The sequence below is a fragment of the Notothenia rossii genome, assembly GCF_949606895.1.
Source record: "Notothenia rossii genome assembly, chromosome: 9".
In the NCBI taxonomy this organism is placed as follows: Eukaryota; Metazoa; Chordata; class Actinopteri; order Perciformes; family Nototheniidae; genus Notothenia; species Notothenia rossii.
Genome location: NC_136907.1, coordinates 11,117,214 through 11,136,367, shown reverse-complemented (window position 1 = coordinate 11,136,367; position 19,154 = coordinate 11,117,214). Strand labels below are relative to the sequence as shown.

The window sequence follows — 19,154 nt, the reverse complement described above, 5'->3', positions numbered from 1 at the left end:
ACAATTTGTTTTATAGAAAAATGTATGATTGTGCAATAGGACGAATCACACATTATTCTCATAACGGATCACTGGACAAATGGGCAGGCCCCATCTGTGGGCCATCCCCAGTCCTGCCAGTGTGTGAGGGGGGGAGTCTGGAGGCGCTTGATGAAAGTACTCAGCTGTAGATTTGGGCTCATGGCACTGGGCTTTACACCGAGCCCGAGGCGGCAGTGAAAGCACAGTGCCATCATCCTGTCACTGAGTTTGCTCTTTTCTGATCTTAGTTGAGGTGGAATCTTCTAGTATGTCTTTTGTTTCTTTTTCGTTGAAGGATAGTTGACCTGTAGCTTCTGTAATGCAGCTTTTGGCCACTAGGGGATGATGTTAGTCTTCTCTGTGCTCTTTCTTCTCTCCTCCCTGGAAATGCCATGGCACATCATGGCTTAGTTTCCTTTTACACTCCCTAGTCTCCACACTAACACATGACTTGATGCTTAATTTCACTGAAGCAGATTTTCCATGAAACTATTTCTTGGGTTCCCTCTTTAGAATGTGCTCAAAATCACCATGAACCTAACCAATACATTAATTCACTCTTTTCTATATTATTCCCCAAAATGCTTTGCACCCTGTTTCCTCTAAACTAGGCTTCCATAACACACTTGTGTCTGGCACTGAATTAAAGCAGGAGCAGTGGATGATGCACATCTGGCACTGATAGTGTTTGTTTGAACTTGGATAGGGGGGCATAGGGCCTCAGGGATTGACTTGATAAGACATGTCTTACAACGAGAACCCAACAAACACCCCCAATTAAGATATTGCCGATAGAAAGCCTGTAACCGGGCTCTTCTGTACACTTTTCGCCTTAATGTATGAGTCTGAATTTTGATTTCAATTCATCAAAGGACTACATTCTAGCCATTACTCATACACGGCTAGCTAAGGGAATACATACTCGAGTCGCTATAAACAACACCATAATAGCCAACATGGGATTTGGTGGATAATTAGCTGCTTTTAGTTCTTTCTAGCGGCAATATGAGTATCAATATCTCATTAATACAGTTGCTACTTCTTAATTTCTCTTAATTTCTCCTGTAACAATCTACACTTTTCTGTGTGGTTGCTGATGAGAAATACCAAGTAATAATACATTTGAACTGGTCAGATATAAACACGGTTCATAGTGTATTTAAAATATTGCCTTTTTGTTAGAGGTATTGAGAATTGGGGGAAATTAATTCCTAATACCTGAGTTTTGACCCGTACAATTCTATGGCTCGAATAGAAATACCATGTGACTTGTTCACGTAAATGCATTTATACATTGTATGCTCTCACATTCATTTGCACATCTCGGAGGACTCCAGAAAGAGCAGATAACAGAAGGACTGAACTGTCACAGAAACAGAGTAGGAGCTCAGGAGCACAGCGTGTGTGTTATTAACAGCCTGAACACTAATAGGTCTAACTCTAATTTCAAGAATTGTGTGCTGTAACTTCATCTAATATTTTAATCTTTGAACAAGGGCTGCTGTTGTTACAACATTTAATTTCACAACTAAAGAAAAACCCAGGAGTTTGTTTTAGATATTTATCATGTTCACGGAATGCTGAATGGAGTGTCACTTGTTTTCTGTTGCATGTTGTTTCAATGTAATTTCACTGATTTTGTTTCTTATAAGACCCATTCCCTTTCCCAAAGCCAGCTATTTTCCCACGTTGCCCACACATTTTCACAAAACCCTCTACTTACCAGTCTGAGCTCAGAGAAACAACTACTTAAATATTTGGGGAATTACAAATACAACGTTTTTCTATTGACAGTAACATGTCTTAAAAGCCAAGTGAATTTAGCTGGGTATTTCTACGCGGGGAGATCTACTGTTTGCATACTTTCCTACTGAAGAGCTTGCAGAACTGTATAGTCATTACTAAAAGGTAGGAGGATGTTCATTGTGTTAAAACAATCACCTAGCTTTGTCATAGATTTAAAATAATGTCATTGTCATACATCATACTGTATGTGATGTACAGTAGCATATACTGTACATGGAATCAGCTGCATATTTTCTCTTGTGGTGTTCCAGTCGTTTCTAGGTTAAACTGGAGAGGGCTTATATCCATTTAATGACTGCCTGGCATTGAATCAATGGTGGAATGTATTTCGATTCAAAGCAGTGGTAACTGTCGTTTCATACCTCTGGCATTTTATCAGATGCTGTGAATGCTTTCTGGTTATCGTCCCTTTTCTCAGGGTGGAGGCTCAGATACGGAGCGTACCAAGAAGAAGAGACGTGGAGACCGTTACTCAGTGCAGACTTCACTTATTGTGGCTGCCTTGAAAAAGATGCTGCCCATAGGCCTCAACATGTGCTCTCCCGCCGATCAGGAGCTTATCAACTTGGCCAAGATCCGATACTCCTTGGTAGTTTGATATTACTTTAAACGAACTTGATTAGTGTAAGCTTCTGTTGTCTGACTTTTAACCCCTGTTGTAGCCTAAGCAAAGTAACCATTCCAATTTGTAACAGTTTTACCTCCCAAACCATTTTTTAGGAGGACAATGGTTGATAAACGTTTTACTTTTCAGAGAGACACTGATGAAGAAGTTAGAGAGTTCCTGCAGAACAACCTTCATCTTCAGGGCAAGGTATAGCTCCTGTGCTGTAAGCTCTTTAGTGTTGGAATCTCATTTGTGATGCATAAGCAGAATACATATCAGGAAGCTCTGTATCCCTTTGTTTGGGAAAGGTGGACAACCCGTCGATGCGCTGGCAGATGGCTCTCTACAAGGTGATGGCAGGGAAGGCTGAAGATGCTGACGCTCCGATGAAAGTTGTCAAAAGAGTGCAGGAGGTTTCTGCTGTCCTCTACCACCTTGAAGTGGTGAGTTATTCTCAACCATACCCGTCTTTACTTAAGATGCATACAGTCTCTCTAGATAGGAGCATCCCCCATATATTCAATAAATGAATGGCAGGCTGTTCAACTCATCCCTTTGGAGTGTCAGACATGGCAAAGGCTTGTTGTCAATATGATGGCACTTAACTTCTTATTTATTTCTATTGTTTATGTTTTTTGTTTTCTTTGTACTGTTTCTGTTCAGATTTGACGTAAAAAGCGTCTTTGAGCATTAGGAAAAGTGCTATAAAAATGTATTATTATTATTATTTCATTCTTTTTAGTTTATTTGATCTTTTATTGCACATTATTACGGTACTTCTTTTTTTTTTTTTCTTTCTTCCATTTAAGTTTATGCTGTCATGAAAATGTCCCTATAGGATTATTTAAGTATTTCTGATTATGATAACTTTTCACTAGAATCATATCTTAAATTATGACATATGAAAACTGTAGTAATTGGTGTTGAGGGGGAAATCAGTCAAAACATGACCTAATACCTTTCCTGCAGTACATTCAAAGTAACCATAGGAATTGTTTGGCCACTCTGCCAATGACTCCCTCTCCTGTGACAGACGGAGCACCCGTTTAAATCCAAGAAGATGGTGTGGCACAAACTGTTGTCTAAGCAGAGGCGCAGGGCGGTGGTCGCTTGCTTTAGGATGACACCTCTATACAACATTCCCAGGTTAGTGAAGCATATCAAGGTCACAAGTGGGGTGTTAAAAAAATAAGTGTTTCAGATGTTTAAAAGTGCAAATACCAGTTGTTTATGGTTTTTTGTTTCTTTGCATTGCAGGCACAGAGCTTCAAACATGTTCCTGGAGGGATACAAACGCAACTGGCTTCACTCGGAGGGTTACTCGTTTGAAGACAGGATGATAGATGACTTATCTGTGAGTGTTATCTAACATCTGTTTGATCTTGAATAGTGTTTTTTTTCTCTCTGACATTACTTGCTCTCCTTCTCCTTGTGCATCCCAGAAAGCGATGGAGCAAGAAGAAGGAGATGAAGAGGAAGAAAGAGAAACGAAGCCAGATCCCCTCCACCAGCTTATTCTGCATTTCAGTCGTACTGCTCTTACAGAAAAGAGGTTGGATAGATCATGGCTTTTACTTAACTGAAATGCTGGGATGTGGTTTAAACACAGGGCGGTAGGTTGTTGACCAACTCTCTTCTCTTGTCTTCACTTCAGTAAACTTGATACAGATCATCTGTATATGGCATATGCAGATATTATGGCGAAGGTGAGTGACAAAGGGTTTTGACCATATAACTAAAACTAGTTGACTTATCACGTAGCTGTTGAAGAGTGAATCAATGTCAGACTATTTTGATAATCGATTAACCATAAGAGTAATTATTCATGAACGAATAGCAAATAAATGCTAAAAAAAAATCATTTTTCTTTGTTCTCTCACAAAACAAGACATTAACTTCATTTACAAATACTTCCCTTGATCTTTGAGAAACGAGAATGACATTTTTTTTCTATTTCTGATATTTTATGGACTGAATTCTAAATAATAATTGACAGATTAATCAATAATGAAAGTCATTGTTGGTTGCAGCTCCATTTGACTATGCTCTAAGATCGTTTTTCTTGTCTCCATCTATGTAGAGTTGCCATATTGGTGAGGAAGAAGAAGGAGGAGAGGAAGTGGTGGAAAATGCGGAGGATGAGCTGCCATTTGAGGTGCGACAAACAGAACTGGTAATGGGCGGCGAGGGGGGCAAGGGACCAGGAACACAGAGGAGCGGTAGCTCTCAACGCATTGAGTGACCTCATCATCAGAACATTACTCCACAAGCACATCTCTCTCTCTCTCTCTCTGTCTCTCTCTTTTATTTATGTTTATGTCTGTTCTGTCTGCTCGTCGTCTCTTCTGTTAGTAAGTTCTGCTTCATTCATTGTGATTTTATTCAGCTCGAAACTTGAAGCTCCAATCCAGATTTTTTATTACTGCATCAAATACCATTTGTACCCTAATCTCTTTAAATCATACTTTCGGGACAAAACCGTACAATTATAACACTCACTAGACATGTGTACATTTAAGATTAAAAGTTTCAGAAGACCCATTGGTCCTGGTTGCCTCAAATCTGGATTGGGTCTAATAAGATTCAATTAAATTAATGTTTTAACATCAACAAAGTTAACTATTAACTAATGATAATCACACTAATAATCATCACTCTAATAATAATTCACTTCGAAATGTGTAAGAAAAAGAAGCTCAAATGATTCTGTTCCCCCATGGCCTAACCCACTGTTCCTTCCTCGAGTTTTTTACTTTACAGCTCAAAGAATTTCAGTGGACAGGCAAGGCTTTTTAACTTTGAAGGAAACGCCAGCTGCTACATTCCTTGTGACAAGTTTAGGAGTCGCAGACACCTTCTGAGACACCCAGTGCTGACTTCACTCTCTAATGCAGCTGAAAACAGATTTCTGTTTGTTTGACCATAAGCTATTTTCATGCTTTGTCAACGCATATTGTTTCTTTAAAACACTAAAAAAATATTTGTATATTTAAAAAAATCCTTGAGTGTGAGGGCTGATATCAAACTGGGGAGTTAGACATGCTAAAAATAAAAAGGCTTGAGATGATATTAGATGTTTTTAGAAGCCTTTCAAATTCAAATCTTTACTGAGAGTGATTTTGAATGTGATCTCACGCAAACTCACTGACTAGTGATGTCATTCCTCCCAGTTTATATAGCTGTCTTGTCTTTGTCTTTCTCTCTGTCTCTTTCCCCATTGCTCCATGTAACCCCTTTCACCTTCATAACACTTGTCTTCACTAACTGAATGCTACTGATCAATGTTCCCTTCCCCCACTCACATAGCATACTGACAGACTACAGTGAAAGCCAGTGTAGAACACGCAACGTTGAAAGGTAAATATTCACACTCATAGTCTTAAAAGTCACATACATCATACAGTGCATAGTTTATCACCAGATGTCATCAGATACTCGATAGGTATTATATTTCGAGGTCCAACTGCACTACACATAGTGGGTAGAGCACGGACAGGCATACGTGGGTGGTTGGGTGGGGGGTGGACTTGGGAGGGGGGTGGTTTAGGTTCATAATGTGGGATGTTACAAGTTGATTGTGATGTTGCTGAAAAGAGGAATATTCATTTGTCCTCTGAATTCAGAGATATTTGTTTGATTGCCATTTTCTTTTCAAAATGGCCTTTCATACACAGTCGGCGCAATGCAATAAATAAAGACGAATGCATAAGCAAGATGTAAAGATTGAAGGCCATTCAGAGCCAGGGCTGTCATGGTCTTGGGGTTTATTTTTGTAGTTTGTTTCCTGTTTTATTTTGAAAGTCCTTCTCCTCACGTATCATTTCTTGTTTTAGTTCCTGCCTTTTTCTTTTCCACATCTGTGTGATGGTTTGCCCCGCCCCAATGAATTCCACTTCATTCTTCTCTGCCCTGCTGTCATCCGTCTCTCGTTATCAGCCTTATTCCTTCATTAATGCTGCGTTTCAATCTGCGTTCCACTGTACCACCATTTGCTGTTTTTAATGTACTAGTATGTCAAAATACAGTGTGCTATGTGTATCCAGATGGGACCAGCCTTGTTGCAGTTGGTCCGGTGAACACAGCACTGTTTTAATAAACACGCCTTAATACTGGCCACCATTCAATCTTTTGTTACATTAAGCAGTCTGTAAAGATTTGCTACTACGAATCAAGCTAACTAACAGCTGCAATCGTGACTCATGGTTGGAGGAAGGACTTCGACCATGTGCGATTTGAGACAGCACGACAAGGTCACATTTCACAAAAAGTGTTTTCCCAGTGTAGGCCTGGCAGGGTACTAAGAGAAAAATCCAAATTGAGACACAACATCATTTTCTGTGCTCGCCTTGTCTTATCTCTGGTGAAATGGTAGACCAACCAGTATTAAAGGTAGCAATTAGCACGAACTGACAAAAGACAATGGGAGTACAGAAACACAATGAAAGGGGGGACGAAATTGAAGGACAGGTGACTGCTGACTGATGAGGATCGAGTAAAACACTTTAGAGCGGGGTCTATCTGGGGGAAAAGACAAAGGCAGTTCAAACAAGAAAAACAAGTGGAAATTCAAAGGAAACAAACTTCAAACAAAAAAACAGAGGAACAAGTTAATACGTTCATATTTTAAACAAAAGAAAGACTCTGCTATGAAATGCCAAAGAAATATCTCTGATACAGAGGGATTACAGCTCTTGCTCAAAGTGAAGTTAATACACTTTGGTAAACTATACGGCTGAAATGCTAAGCCAATCAGGTTGTTTCCTGTAGTCTAACGCTTGCTCTAGCTAGCAAACGTGAAGAAGTAGAGTAACAACTCCATGACTAATAAAGTGAGGTGATAGAATGTATGCAAGAGACAGATTTTGTTTACAGTAAAACATTACTGACAGTAAAACAAAAATATAAAAAGACAATAGTGTTGCACATAGAAGAGAAAAGAAACTGCAATAATTGTCCAAATATTTTTGATAAACCAAAAATAAAAGCATGAGATGTACATTTATTTATTAATAGTTAATCGACAGAACTTACGTATGAATAGATGCCTTTTCTTTTAAAATCACTTTATGTATAGCTGGTATCTGAAGTGGAAGGACGGTAAGTTGATAAAACAATGATTAGATGAAAAGTTAGGGACTTGAGAGAGAGGAGAATGAATGTGAATTGAAATCGAGAATATGAATTGATAGAATGGACACTTTTTTAAATAAATATTTAAACACCTTGAGTCTCACGCACCAGCTCTTAGTATGTTCGGAATTAGACTAATACTTATAAGTGTTAGGTGGAGTAAAAAGGGGTGCAACCCCATTGACTAAATCCCCAGTTTGATTCTAGTACTTGGAACTTAGGACGGACTTCCTGTCCAAACCTGGACATTGGTTTAAGAAAAGCTGATGCAACCCAAACCTAGTGTATTTATAACTACTATTAAATATTTAATCAACTATCTGACCTTGAAGAGTCCATTCTATCCATTCAAATTCTCTGTGTGAAGTGAAACCGTACCAAATGCTCATAGTGTTTGCATCCACCACAGGAAAAGGAAATGGAGAAACAAAGGCTTCTGTACCAGCAGTCACGACTTCACAATCGTGGCGCTGCAGAAATGGTTCTGCAAATGATCAGTGCTTGCAAAGGTAGGCTTGTTTACAATGTTTGTCTGGAAGTTTCCTGCTCTGTGAATACGTTTATGCTAAGTTTACTTTTTGTACATGTAGGTGAGACCGGCCCTATGGTGACTACCACCCTTAAGTTAGGCAACTCCATCCTTAATGGTGGAAACTGTGAGGTTCAACGGGTATGTATTCTGAAAACAGTTAAGTCTTTAAATTCGAATTGTTCTTTAATAATCTTTTTCTTTTTCAGAAAATGCTGGAGTACTTGAGGGACAAGAAGGATGTTGGATTCTTTTTGAGTATCCAGGCATTGATGCAGACATGCAGGTCAGTTTATTTATTTTTTAAATGACACCATTTTCAACTAGGAAGAGTTATGTGCATTAATTAGAAGAGTTGGGAGTGCAGATCTAATTTTATGTTTATGAATTTTGCAGCGTCCTGGATCTCAACGCCTTTGAGAGGCAGAACAAAGCAGAGGGGCTGGGCATGGTCTCAGAGGAGGGCTCTAGTACGTTTTTAACACTCATCCATCACTTAGATCCAGCAGACATTACACCACAGATACTGTTTGAATATACAGTGGGTAAAAAGCTAGCCAGAGTAAGCTTCATTTTTATCATTTGGGCTGCTCTAAACTATTATGAATTATAATATAAAGAGGCTTTTCAGTCCTGAGAGAGCCACAGATACCAGATGTTTTGCTTTTTATTGTAAGAGCTTATGCTTTATTGATTGCTGTTGGGTTGTAAAATCAATTTGAACAAATACAATGTTTCTAAAATACTTTACCTACTCTAGCTGTAATACCATCATGTAATAAATTGGAACATTTTGTATAAATTACAACTCAAATCTGTAAACTGTCCACATCAACAGGGTAAACACAATCAAAGTAGATCTGAAAAGTCTATAAAAACAATTTTACAACCTAAAAATATGTAAGAACTCAATTATACCATTATTATATTTATCACAACTTTTCAAATACGGAAGGCAAACCCTGTTTCATATACGCAGAATTGACTCTATTGTTATTCATTAATTTATACATTAAACGGTAATTTGCTGAACAATTTCTGAGGAGAAAACAAGAACCAAAAGCAAGTGATGTTATCGTTATGTGCCTCATTAACAAAAGAATACATTAATCAACATAAGACATGAATTAATAAATCAACATTCTGAGAAAGTATTAATTCATCTTCCTCTAACATGAAATATTAACACTTAAATAACGGTTAGAGAGATTTAACGATTGAACTTGTTCTATGTCTAGTTGTATAACTTGTTGATTGTTTTTCCGACCTTTTGTGCTTTTAATTCTGGAGGTTTTGGAATCTCCCCCTGAATGAACATGCCATGGAACATTGTTAATCTCCCCCTCCTCATCTCTTAGTCCTCTACTGTCAACACACTGATCCTCTCTCCCTTCCCCTCGATCACTGCCACCTCTCCCTTGTCCCTCCTTTCATGGCCCTCAGACATGAACCCAAATCGGGGTAAATCATCATTTCTGTCCATCTCTTATTTCGCTTTCTCTCCCTCCTCTGTCCCTCCTGCTCCCTTTTTCTAACGCTGAGAGTCCAACAAGAGAGGATTGGATGTGTCTGTCCATCTTTCCTTTTCAAAGCTCATACCCCTTACTCTCATTTTGTCCATTTTGAAAAGCAAATAATTGAATCTGGTTTTATCCACTAATAGAAAAAGACTAATAGTCATTATCTGAACTCTCAGACTCACACTGTATAAACTGACTGAGGTTCAGCAGTCCCATTCCTGGACATAATGGGCTGGATTCCATTCAACATTTTGATGGACAATGCCCTAACCTCTCTGACAATTAACCCTGCTGTATTGGAGCTAAGCTGGTGTGTGTTGCATGGTTGTGTGTTTGTGTGTGTGTGTGTGTGTGTGTGTGTGTGTGTGTGTGTGTGTGTGTGTGTGTGTGTGTGTTCATTAGTGGTGGACTGGGATTTAAAAAAGGCAACAGGCCAATAAGGATTGGGCGCTACCTTTTAGGTTGGATATTTCTTGAGTTACACAGAATGTTGGAACTCTCATACGATCACATTATATGGAATATTTTGGGAAGAAATGCTAAAAAAAAATACAAAATTGGAAGCTATTGACAAAAGATGAGGCTTTTCAACTCCAATAAAAACAGCTGTGTCCTATTGGTCATACCGCTCACCTTCAAGGCCATGATATGTTCAGTATGCAGCCCTTTTTCACGATATATTTATAAATGGTTCAGTGATTTTATATAAGCGATTATACTGATTTAGATTAGATTTGTCATTATCAACCCAATTAAAAAAATGTTTACATGCAGTATAACAATAAATGTACAGGTTGATTTTGCTGCCTACAAGTAAAACTAGACCAGTTTACCCAAGACCACTGCAATGTTTTATGAACAAACTAACTGTCTGTCTGTCTGTACAGCAACCAATATTAATGTCTGTATGTTTATACATGTTGTTCAAGGGATAGTTTAGATGTTTTGACGTGAGATTGTATGATCTACTATAAATAAATGTCAACTTAAGTGTACGCTATATTTAGACATTTTTCACTTTCATCTTACCTTGAGACAATCCTTCTGACGGAGAACTGAAGGTGTCATATCCATGTATACTTCTTTCAAAACCACCACACTGCCTTCAAATAAACCTTCACTAAACTCAAAGAACTTTATACAACATCACATAAAGACATCCAATCTTTAATATCCCTTTTAAATGCATTGTGTGTGTCATTCGTTTTTGTCTTAATTATTTGTACTACACTTTGTTTCTACAGTATGCATGTGATGCTGATGTCTCCTGTATGTTATTATTACAACATCTCATTACAACTCATTCTTTGATTTATTGGGGGTGGGGATTACAGTTTGGTATAAGGTGGTCACTGCTGTGTCCTATACTAAACTCCATTGAGAGTTGATGGTAAGTTGAGTAATCACTTCAGTTTACTAACCCTGACACTGTTTTTACTCAGGCAAACTGTTTAAGTAACCAACAGTAAGACCTGTTACCCTTGTATGTTGTCTTATCTCAATGTGATCTTAGGATGTCATTTAACCATTTCTTCTTTTCATTTTCTTTTAGATGAGAAAGTGATGTCGGACGATGAGTTCACCTGTGACCTTTTCCGGTTCCTGCAGTTGCTTTGTGAGGGCCACAACAACGGTGAGGATGAGTCATGTTTCAAATGAGAGGAATATGAAACTCAAACCAAGTTGAACATTTCATTACAGCCAACATTGTCAAGCCTTACTGCCTTTCAAAATGATGTGTCCTTTGCTGCAGATTTCCAGAACTACCTGCGAACACAGACAGGAAGCACAACCACCATCAACATCATCATCTGTACCGTAGATTACCTCCTCCGACTCCAGGTGAAACTTTTCATTTAGCTTCAAGTTAGTGCAATAAGTAAAGAGTAAAATCCAAAGTTTTAAAGGTTGTCACTAAAACTAGTATGTGTTGATTAATGTGTGGCTGATCTAGACACTGTAAGTACTTTGTAAATATTTAAATAGATACAACAAATTGATAGACCTTTGTCCCTATAAGGAATAATGTTTCAAAGTATTTGTATGATAAACAACTGACCTCTAATTTTGTTACAATCCAGGAGTCTATCAGTGATTTCTACTGGTATTACTCTGGCAAGGACATCATTGATGATCCCGGCAAAAAGAATTTCTCCAAAGCTATTATGGTGGCGAAACAGATTTTCAACAGCCTGACTGAATATATTCAGGTAAAATCTGAAAGAAATCTGACATTTGCTCTCTGCTTTTATGCATGTTCTGCTAACACATGGTTTCTCTGTCCAGGGCCCGTGCACCGGCAACCAGCAGTCGCTCGCCCACAGCAGGCTGTGGGACGCTATTGTCGGGTTCCTTCATGTCTTTGCCCACATGATGATGAAGCTGGCACAGGTACACATATATTCAATATATTATACTTTACAAGTGAGAATTAGTTGCTAAACTTCCTTCCCCGGCCCCAATTTACATGGATTTGATCAAAATTGACAGAATACAACTTTAATCTCATGACACTTAGTTTTCTGTAAAAATGACAAGAATCACTGAAAATGATTATGCTCCTTAGGACTAGCTCCAAGTGTTGCAGTGATGTCCATTTTTAAATCTAGCTCTGTGATGTTATCATGAGTCTTAAAAGACAGGGTCAACTTATTGTGCATCATGCTAGTGAAGTTTACTAAAATACTCCATCATTACTTCAGCAATGTCTCTCTCGAGGCATATGCATATAGCAGTTTAAACCATATGCCTCGTTATATATGCATGAAAAACACTAAGTGGTTACAGGACCTACTGTATAGTAAAATGTTTGTAAACCTTCGTTCAATAGGTTCCTGAATACACTGCATACAAAATGACAATGAGAGAGCAAAGCCACTTTAGATTTCTTGAAGTATTTCAACCATTTTGTTGTGCCTGTATAGGCTGGTTTCAAAGGATTTTTTATTTTTTGTATCCCTATATATATATTGAAATTAATTTTAATGGATGACTTTTTTTTAACAAAATACATTTTGATCTGTCACAGCAGGAACAACACAAGTGTACATCTTAAAATGACGGATGGCTGCTTTGGTTTCAGGGTCCTGGTGTTTGCATGCTGGCTCTCGGTCAAACTGTCATGGCTTACCGGGACCCTTGTATAGTCCATGGTCATTTTGAATGTGCTTTTCCGTCCATGACAAGTCAAAATGTCTGTAGTGAAAAAAGAAGAGAAATATACAGTATGCATTGAATATATTAGACATTATATATTTTTTTCCAGACCACTCTTTTACTTTTACATTATACAATGCACTTAATCTTTCAAATATTAGACAAACCAACATGACCAAAAGTGAGGAATCAAACTTCATATTATATAATGTTATTCAATTTCTACAAATAAAAGGTCCAAATACTTGAAGGGAAATCCCTGGGCTTTTCCACTTCATACAGTGCCGTCATCGAATGAGGTTAAGGCCTTTAATATTAGCACAATATCCTGCATGTATAACCCTTTAATCGTACATTCAAGCCGTTGTTCATCAGTTTTCAGATCAGCATTCTCCTAACACACGACTCACACAAAATTACTTTCCCATGCGATGTCCTCCTTGACCTGATAGCATCAGCTGTTCTACCTTGCAGTCATTATATTTAAATACTATGATAAACAAGTAAAATGCAACATTTTAAATGTTTAAAAAAGTTAAATAATCATAGTACAGGTTGTAAAAGATAAATGTGTATGATGATATAAATGCATGTTTTAGTGTCCAAATGTTGTTTAATTGTCAAACTAAAGAAAATGTGTCGTGCACAACAGCATTTGAAATGTTTTAATTGTCTAACAACTGAATATTTATCTATTATTTAAACTGTCTTCCACATGGTCAATGCAGGGTAAAGTATGTATCTATTTTATTTATCTATTATTGATGTGATATTGTGTTTACTAGTCTATAATCTTTTCAATGTTGGTTTCCCTTATGAGGTAGTTTTGTACCCACCTGCTTTTAAATATCAAATACAGACCATTTTTTACTTTTGCATTTTATTATGACATTGATCAATGTCATCAATGCAACAATGTTTTTGTATTTAACTGTATTTATTTGTTGTTGATTTAATTTAATTTAATGTGTTTTTTAGTTACACTTATGTATTTTTGATTGTTTTGTTTTAATGTTATTAGCATTTTATTGCACGGCTTAATTTAATACACAATTCTTATTGGTCAATTTGGACATTTCGGAGGTTGTAAGGGATAATGTTCAGCAAGGTGTTCATGGAGCCCTGTAGGTACTACGTATAGATAGTTAAATAAAATATTGAACACCTACTCATCCATACTGTACCACATTAGGCAACAAGGAGAGCATACTAAATATAAATTCTCCGCCCAGTAATATTTTCCTTACTACACATTGTTTTGCCTTGTTAAGCATTCATTATATGTACAGCAGAGAGAAGTTTAAAACCATCATTATGTAAGTAACAACACACATTACTTTTGCTGAATCAAATATCTTTAGAAAAAAGCAGGTGATTACAAACTTCCTGTGAGAGGGACTGACTTTTAACCTCCACTGTTGGAGTATACACTTTAATATGGGATTATTTGGTGTTGAAATATACATTTTGATGTGAAATCCACTTTGTGTGCACACATTTAACACAGTTTACTGTACTGCTGCCGTTTCCTTTTACTAATGATTAACCTGAAGCGATATGCTTTTTATTTGCCTTGTGTTGATTTGTGGCTTCTTGTGGCTTTGGTTTGACACTATTTTAACCATAACATAACATTAGTATATACAGTATATTATACTGCATATACATATTTAAACATATATATATATATATATTTATATATATGTATATATAAATGGATGTCATGGATTTCAAAACTGAAAGTGTGTTTTGGTTCATAGCAATCCATGGCATATTTAGGTTGAGAATACTATTGGACATTATATCCTGAGACTATATCCAATGAGTTTGCATTTCTCTGGATAAAGAAACAATGAATTAACAGGTGGTATAATGTTTATTTACAAAACAAACCTGCAGACCTTTTTAGACAACATTTTTGCAGATGTAACCTTTTCTACGGTAGCCAGCAGGTGCAAATGCACGACAACGGCCTTGAAAACTTCCATTAGGAGAAAACATGCTGCACTTCCAGAGATGACATAGAAATATACAAAAACAGTCAACAAGGGCTCCGGTCCCAGCTGTTTGTTTCACTTTATAGTGTCCCCGCTTCATTAGCAGTGATTTTGCACATTTGTGTTCTTATATTTGCATCGTTTCTTCAGCTGCAGTGCGTTGCTCATATATTGGAAATGTTTTGGGCCATTGTAGCGCGTTTGCACCTGGTGGCCACCGTACTTTCCTGAAAGGTTCTTACATGCCATGATGTTCTGTCTGTGTCACAAAAAGATTTAGCTAATAAATCTACTGTCGTGAATATCTCCTTCTGACATTTAAGTTTTCCTAAAGCACATTCATTGACACTTTTTATCCCAGCGTGAGGGTTTGGTGGATGAACTACTTTTTACAGCACCTTATTTGTTGTGAATGTGACTTTAAGCAAAACACAGTAGCATGAATGTACATCTCACAACATCACATGAATTTGAGTTACTACAGTATATGATCAAAACATTCTGTGTGACTGCTGCTGAACCTTTTGAATGTTTCCTCCCCACCAATGACTATTACATTTCTATAAGTCCATGTACATTGAAATTATATAATGTTTGCTGTCATTACTGTAAGACCTTTTGCATTTCTTTATGGTCACAGGACTCAAGCCAGATTGGTCTGCTGAAGGAGCTTCTTGACCTCCAGAAAGACATGGTGGTTATGTTGCTTTCACTGTTGGAGGGTAAAATAGTTTTTTTTACTCATGTTTACCAGTTTTTATCTCTCCTTGTCTTTTCCTTTGCAAATCAATATTTGAACTATCACTCTGTGTTATTCAGGAAACGTGGTGAATGTACAATTGCCCGCAGATGGTAGACATGTTGGTAGAGTCTCAAGCAACGTGGAGATGATCCTGAAGTTCTTTGACATGTTCCTCAAACTGAAAGACATAGTGGCTTCGGATGCTTTCAAGGATTATGTCACAGACCCTCGAGGGCTGATTTCCAAGAAGGACTTCCACAAGGCCATGGACAGTCAGAAACAGTACTCTTCTTCTGAGATCCAGTTTCTTTTGTCCTGCTCCGAAGCAGATGAAAATGACATGATCCACTATGAGGAGTTTGCTAATCGCTTTCAGGAGCCTGCCAAGGACATCGGATTCAACATCGCGGTGCTCCTCACAAACCTGTCTGAGCACGTCCCCCATGACGTCAGGCTGCAGAACTTCCTAGAACAAGCGGAAAGTGTGCTGAACTACTTCCGCCCCTTCTTGGGCCGCATTGAAATAATGGGCGCCAGCAGAAAGATTGAGCGCATATACTTTGAAATTACTGAAGTCAACCGCAAACAGTGGGAGATGCCCCAGGTCCGAGAGTCCAAGCAACAGTTCATCTTTAACGTCGTCAATGAGGGCGGCGAATCAGAGAAGATGGAAATGTTTGTCAACTTCTGCGAGGACACCATCTTTGAGATGAATATAGCTTCACAGATTTCAGAGCAGGAAGAGGAGGGAAAGGGGGAAGAAGATGACGAAATGGATGAAGTCGCAGTTGAGGGAGTACCAGGAGGGGGAGAAAATGGAGGCGGGATGAGGAGAGTAACGGCGATGAAGGGCAGCCTGAGTCGAGCTCTGCCTTTGCAGATTTTATAAACAGCATGCTAAGCTTCTTCAGCATCTTCACCTTCCGTAACCTTCGCAGACAATATCGCAGAGTGAGAAAGATGTCCTTCAAGGAGATTGTGGTTGCTCTGTCCATCTTTTTCTGGACCATCCTCATGAGTATACTACACTTCATTTACAATGTGTGCAAAGGCTTCTTTATGATCATCTGGCAAACACTGTTTGGAGGTGGCTTAGTCGAGGGGGCTAAAAATATCACTGTGACGGAGATTCTGGCGAGCATGCCAGATCCCACGCAGGACGATGTGCATGGAGACGGACCAGGGAGCTGAGGACAGGGGAGGAACAAGACACTGGGGGGGTTACGGACACTGGGGACGCGGGGAGTGGAGAGGAGGAAGAGGAGGATACCCAGGACAAAGAGGGTGGGAGGATAGCAGGTATGGATGCTCCAGGTGGACTTGGAGACATGGGGGTAGAATCACCTGTTGAACCTCCAACCCCTGAAGGAACTCCCATAACAAAGAGAAAAGTGGTAAGATTTAGAAGACAACTAAGTTGAATACACATATGTAAATATTAACTCATTCACTGGGTAGTCATCAATCCAGCTTCAAGTGTATTCTACTCTTTTTATTGATACACATCTTCCTAACATTAAGACACAAGGTTCAAGGCTTTTATTTGTCATACGTACATAGCTACAGTGTAGTTATGTCGATGAAAATCTTAAAGTGGACCTATCATGCTATATTTGAATAATATAGTGTAGGACCATACCTATATAAGGCATATTTATACTTTTTATTTTTCAAAATACCAAACAGATCATGCTTTTTAGCCATTCCTCATTTCGCTCAATTTAACACTGTCTTTTTCATGGGCTGATTCTGTGAGAACAGCACCACCTACAGGCCTGGCATATGTACTAACAGCGTCTCCAACGCTTTCCAACGGCAATGTCCGTGCTGTCTCCTCCTGATTGGTGGAGTTGGCCCAATAGCCGTAGCGCCACTTCTGTGACGTCATAGAAGTTTTCAAATCTGGATCAGTCTGTATCAGATCCCTTGCAGCCCCTTTTTAAGAGATTTGGGTATGGAGGAAAGAGAGAGGGTTGTGTTTTCTGACACTTGGTGAGTTCCCTGGAACACCGGGGAGTATTCATGTATGAAAGACGTAGAAAAGTGCATTTTGCATGATAGGTCACCTTTAAGTCACAGGCTCCACCAACAGTGCAACACAATAATACTAAACAAACAAATAAAAATAGTGCAATAAGAGTCTATATACAAGTGATTGGAATATGATGTATTAAAAATAATGTGGTAAGTTGCAGCCAGATTAATGTTATGGATGTTCACAAAAAAAGGATCAAGTCAAGTTTAAAAGATAACTATTTGTGAAATAGAAAGGCTAAATGTTAGTGGCTATGTAATGTTTGTTTTTTACAGGCACCACAAGAGGCTGAAGCCAGCCAGAAACCCCCTGAACCGGTTCCTGTAGCAGAACCCGAAAAGCTGAGTAAGAGTTTTGAGTTGTTTTTTATCCTTTACGTTAGTTTGCTCTGAAGATATAATCTCACTTCAATAGTTCGAGATAACAGGCTAGACTTTTTGCTAAGGATATAAAATGTATTTGGCATGTAAAGTTTATTTTCATTACACTTGTTAAATTACAGAAAATAGGGGCTTCTTTGTGGGGGTCGTTGAGACTCATGGCAAATTCAGAGTGGCACATCTGCCACAGTGACAGCCTTGATTTGTATGTTGACGAAAACCAGAAATAAAACTAACTCCACTGTGTTTTGGTTGTCAGTGCTGAAGCAGCAGAGAAAGCAGAGAGAGAATCCCAGAGCAAGGAGGAAGCACGGCAAGAAGCACCAAAGAAATCTGCCAAGAAAAAAGAAAAGAGGCCGAAGAGGGAAGGAGGCTTTCAAATCTGGACTGAGCTGGAAAACCAAAGAATTAAATTTATGGTGACACATTTGCCAATATTTTCCCAGAATTATTTGCTAGCATAATTTCAAAATCTCTGAAATTACCTTCTCACTAATCAGCTGAAATAATTAGATTCTCTCTCTCTTGTAGAACTACCTCTCCAGAAACTTCTACAACCTGCGGTTTTTGGCTCTGTTCCTCGCATTCGCCCTGAACTTCATTCTGCTGTTCTACAAGGTAAAAAGATCATATTGTCTTTAAATGATTATGTTGGACTTGATTACTAAATAATACTCTCTTCAGGTGTCTGACAGCCCGCGTGACGGTGAGGAGATGGAGGGATCTGGAGCGTCGGAGGGAAGCGGGTTCTTCGAGGGCTCTGGGTTCTTTGAAGGTTCAGGGGAAGAGGCTGAGGGATCGGGAATGAATGAGGGAGAAGAGGATGAGGAAGATGTACCAATATATTTCTATTTAGAGGAGAGTACTGGCTATATGCAGCCTACTTTGACCTTTATTGCTGCCCTGCACACAGTCATCTCATTCATCTGTATCATTGGCTACAATTGCCTCAAGGTACTGTATGATTGGCGAACAGTAAACAAAAACAGTTAATTCGGTGTGTAAAATATGACTTTGACCACAATTTTGACTCCAAAACGTGCATTCTGTGATTGTTTTGCCAGATTCCACTGGTGATATTTAAAAGGGAGAAAGAACTTGCTAGAAAACTGGAGTTTGACGGCCTCTTCATCACCGAGCAGCCTGAGGACGATGACATTAAGGGCCAATGGGACAGACTGGTCTTGAACACACCGTATGTAGATCAATATAAATAATTTGTCTCGAAAAA

The 19,154-nt window shown here is 38.5% G+C and overlaps 1 protein-coding gene across 1 annotated transcript in view; it reads left to right on the top strand.

The window, feature by feature from the left end:
- The window catches only part of LOC307017754 (ryanodine receptor 1-like), a 54,987-nt gene that overhangs the window by 28,384 nt on the left and 7,449 nt on the right, over window positions 1–19,154 (top strand). The window contains 27 exon segments of the mRNA XM_079647522.1: window positions 2,246–2,416; window positions 2,582–2,641; window positions 2,743–2,877; window positions 3,468–3,580; window positions 3,692–3,788; window positions 3,877–3,986; window positions 4,089–4,140; window positions 4,515–4,607; window positions 7,974–8,073; window positions 8,155–8,234; window positions 8,303–8,379; window positions 8,490–8,563; window positions 11,166–11,246; window positions 11,367–11,455; window positions 11,695–11,823; window positions 11,900–12,004; window positions 15,407–15,488; window positions 15,586–15,610; window positions 15,612–15,634; window positions 15,637–16,329; window positions 16,332–16,694; window positions 16,697–16,902; window positions 17,819–17,888; window positions 18,191–18,342; window positions 18,455–18,541; window positions 18,608–18,877; window positions 18,988–19,118. Of these exon segments, the coding sequence (XP_079503648.1) occupies window positions 2,246–2,416; window positions 2,582–2,641; window positions 2,743–2,877; window positions 3,468–3,580; window positions 3,692–3,788; window positions 3,877–3,986; window positions 4,089–4,140; window positions 4,515–4,607; window positions 7,974–8,073; window positions 8,155–8,234; window positions 8,303–8,379; window positions 8,490–8,563; window positions 11,166–11,246; window positions 11,367–11,455; window positions 11,695–11,823; window positions 11,900–12,004; window positions 15,407–15,488; window positions 15,586–15,610; window positions 15,612–15,634; window positions 15,637–16,329; window positions 16,332–16,694; window positions 16,697–16,902; window positions 17,819–17,888; window positions 18,191–18,342; window positions 18,455–18,541; window positions 18,608–18,877; window positions 18,988–19,118 (3,668 nt within the window).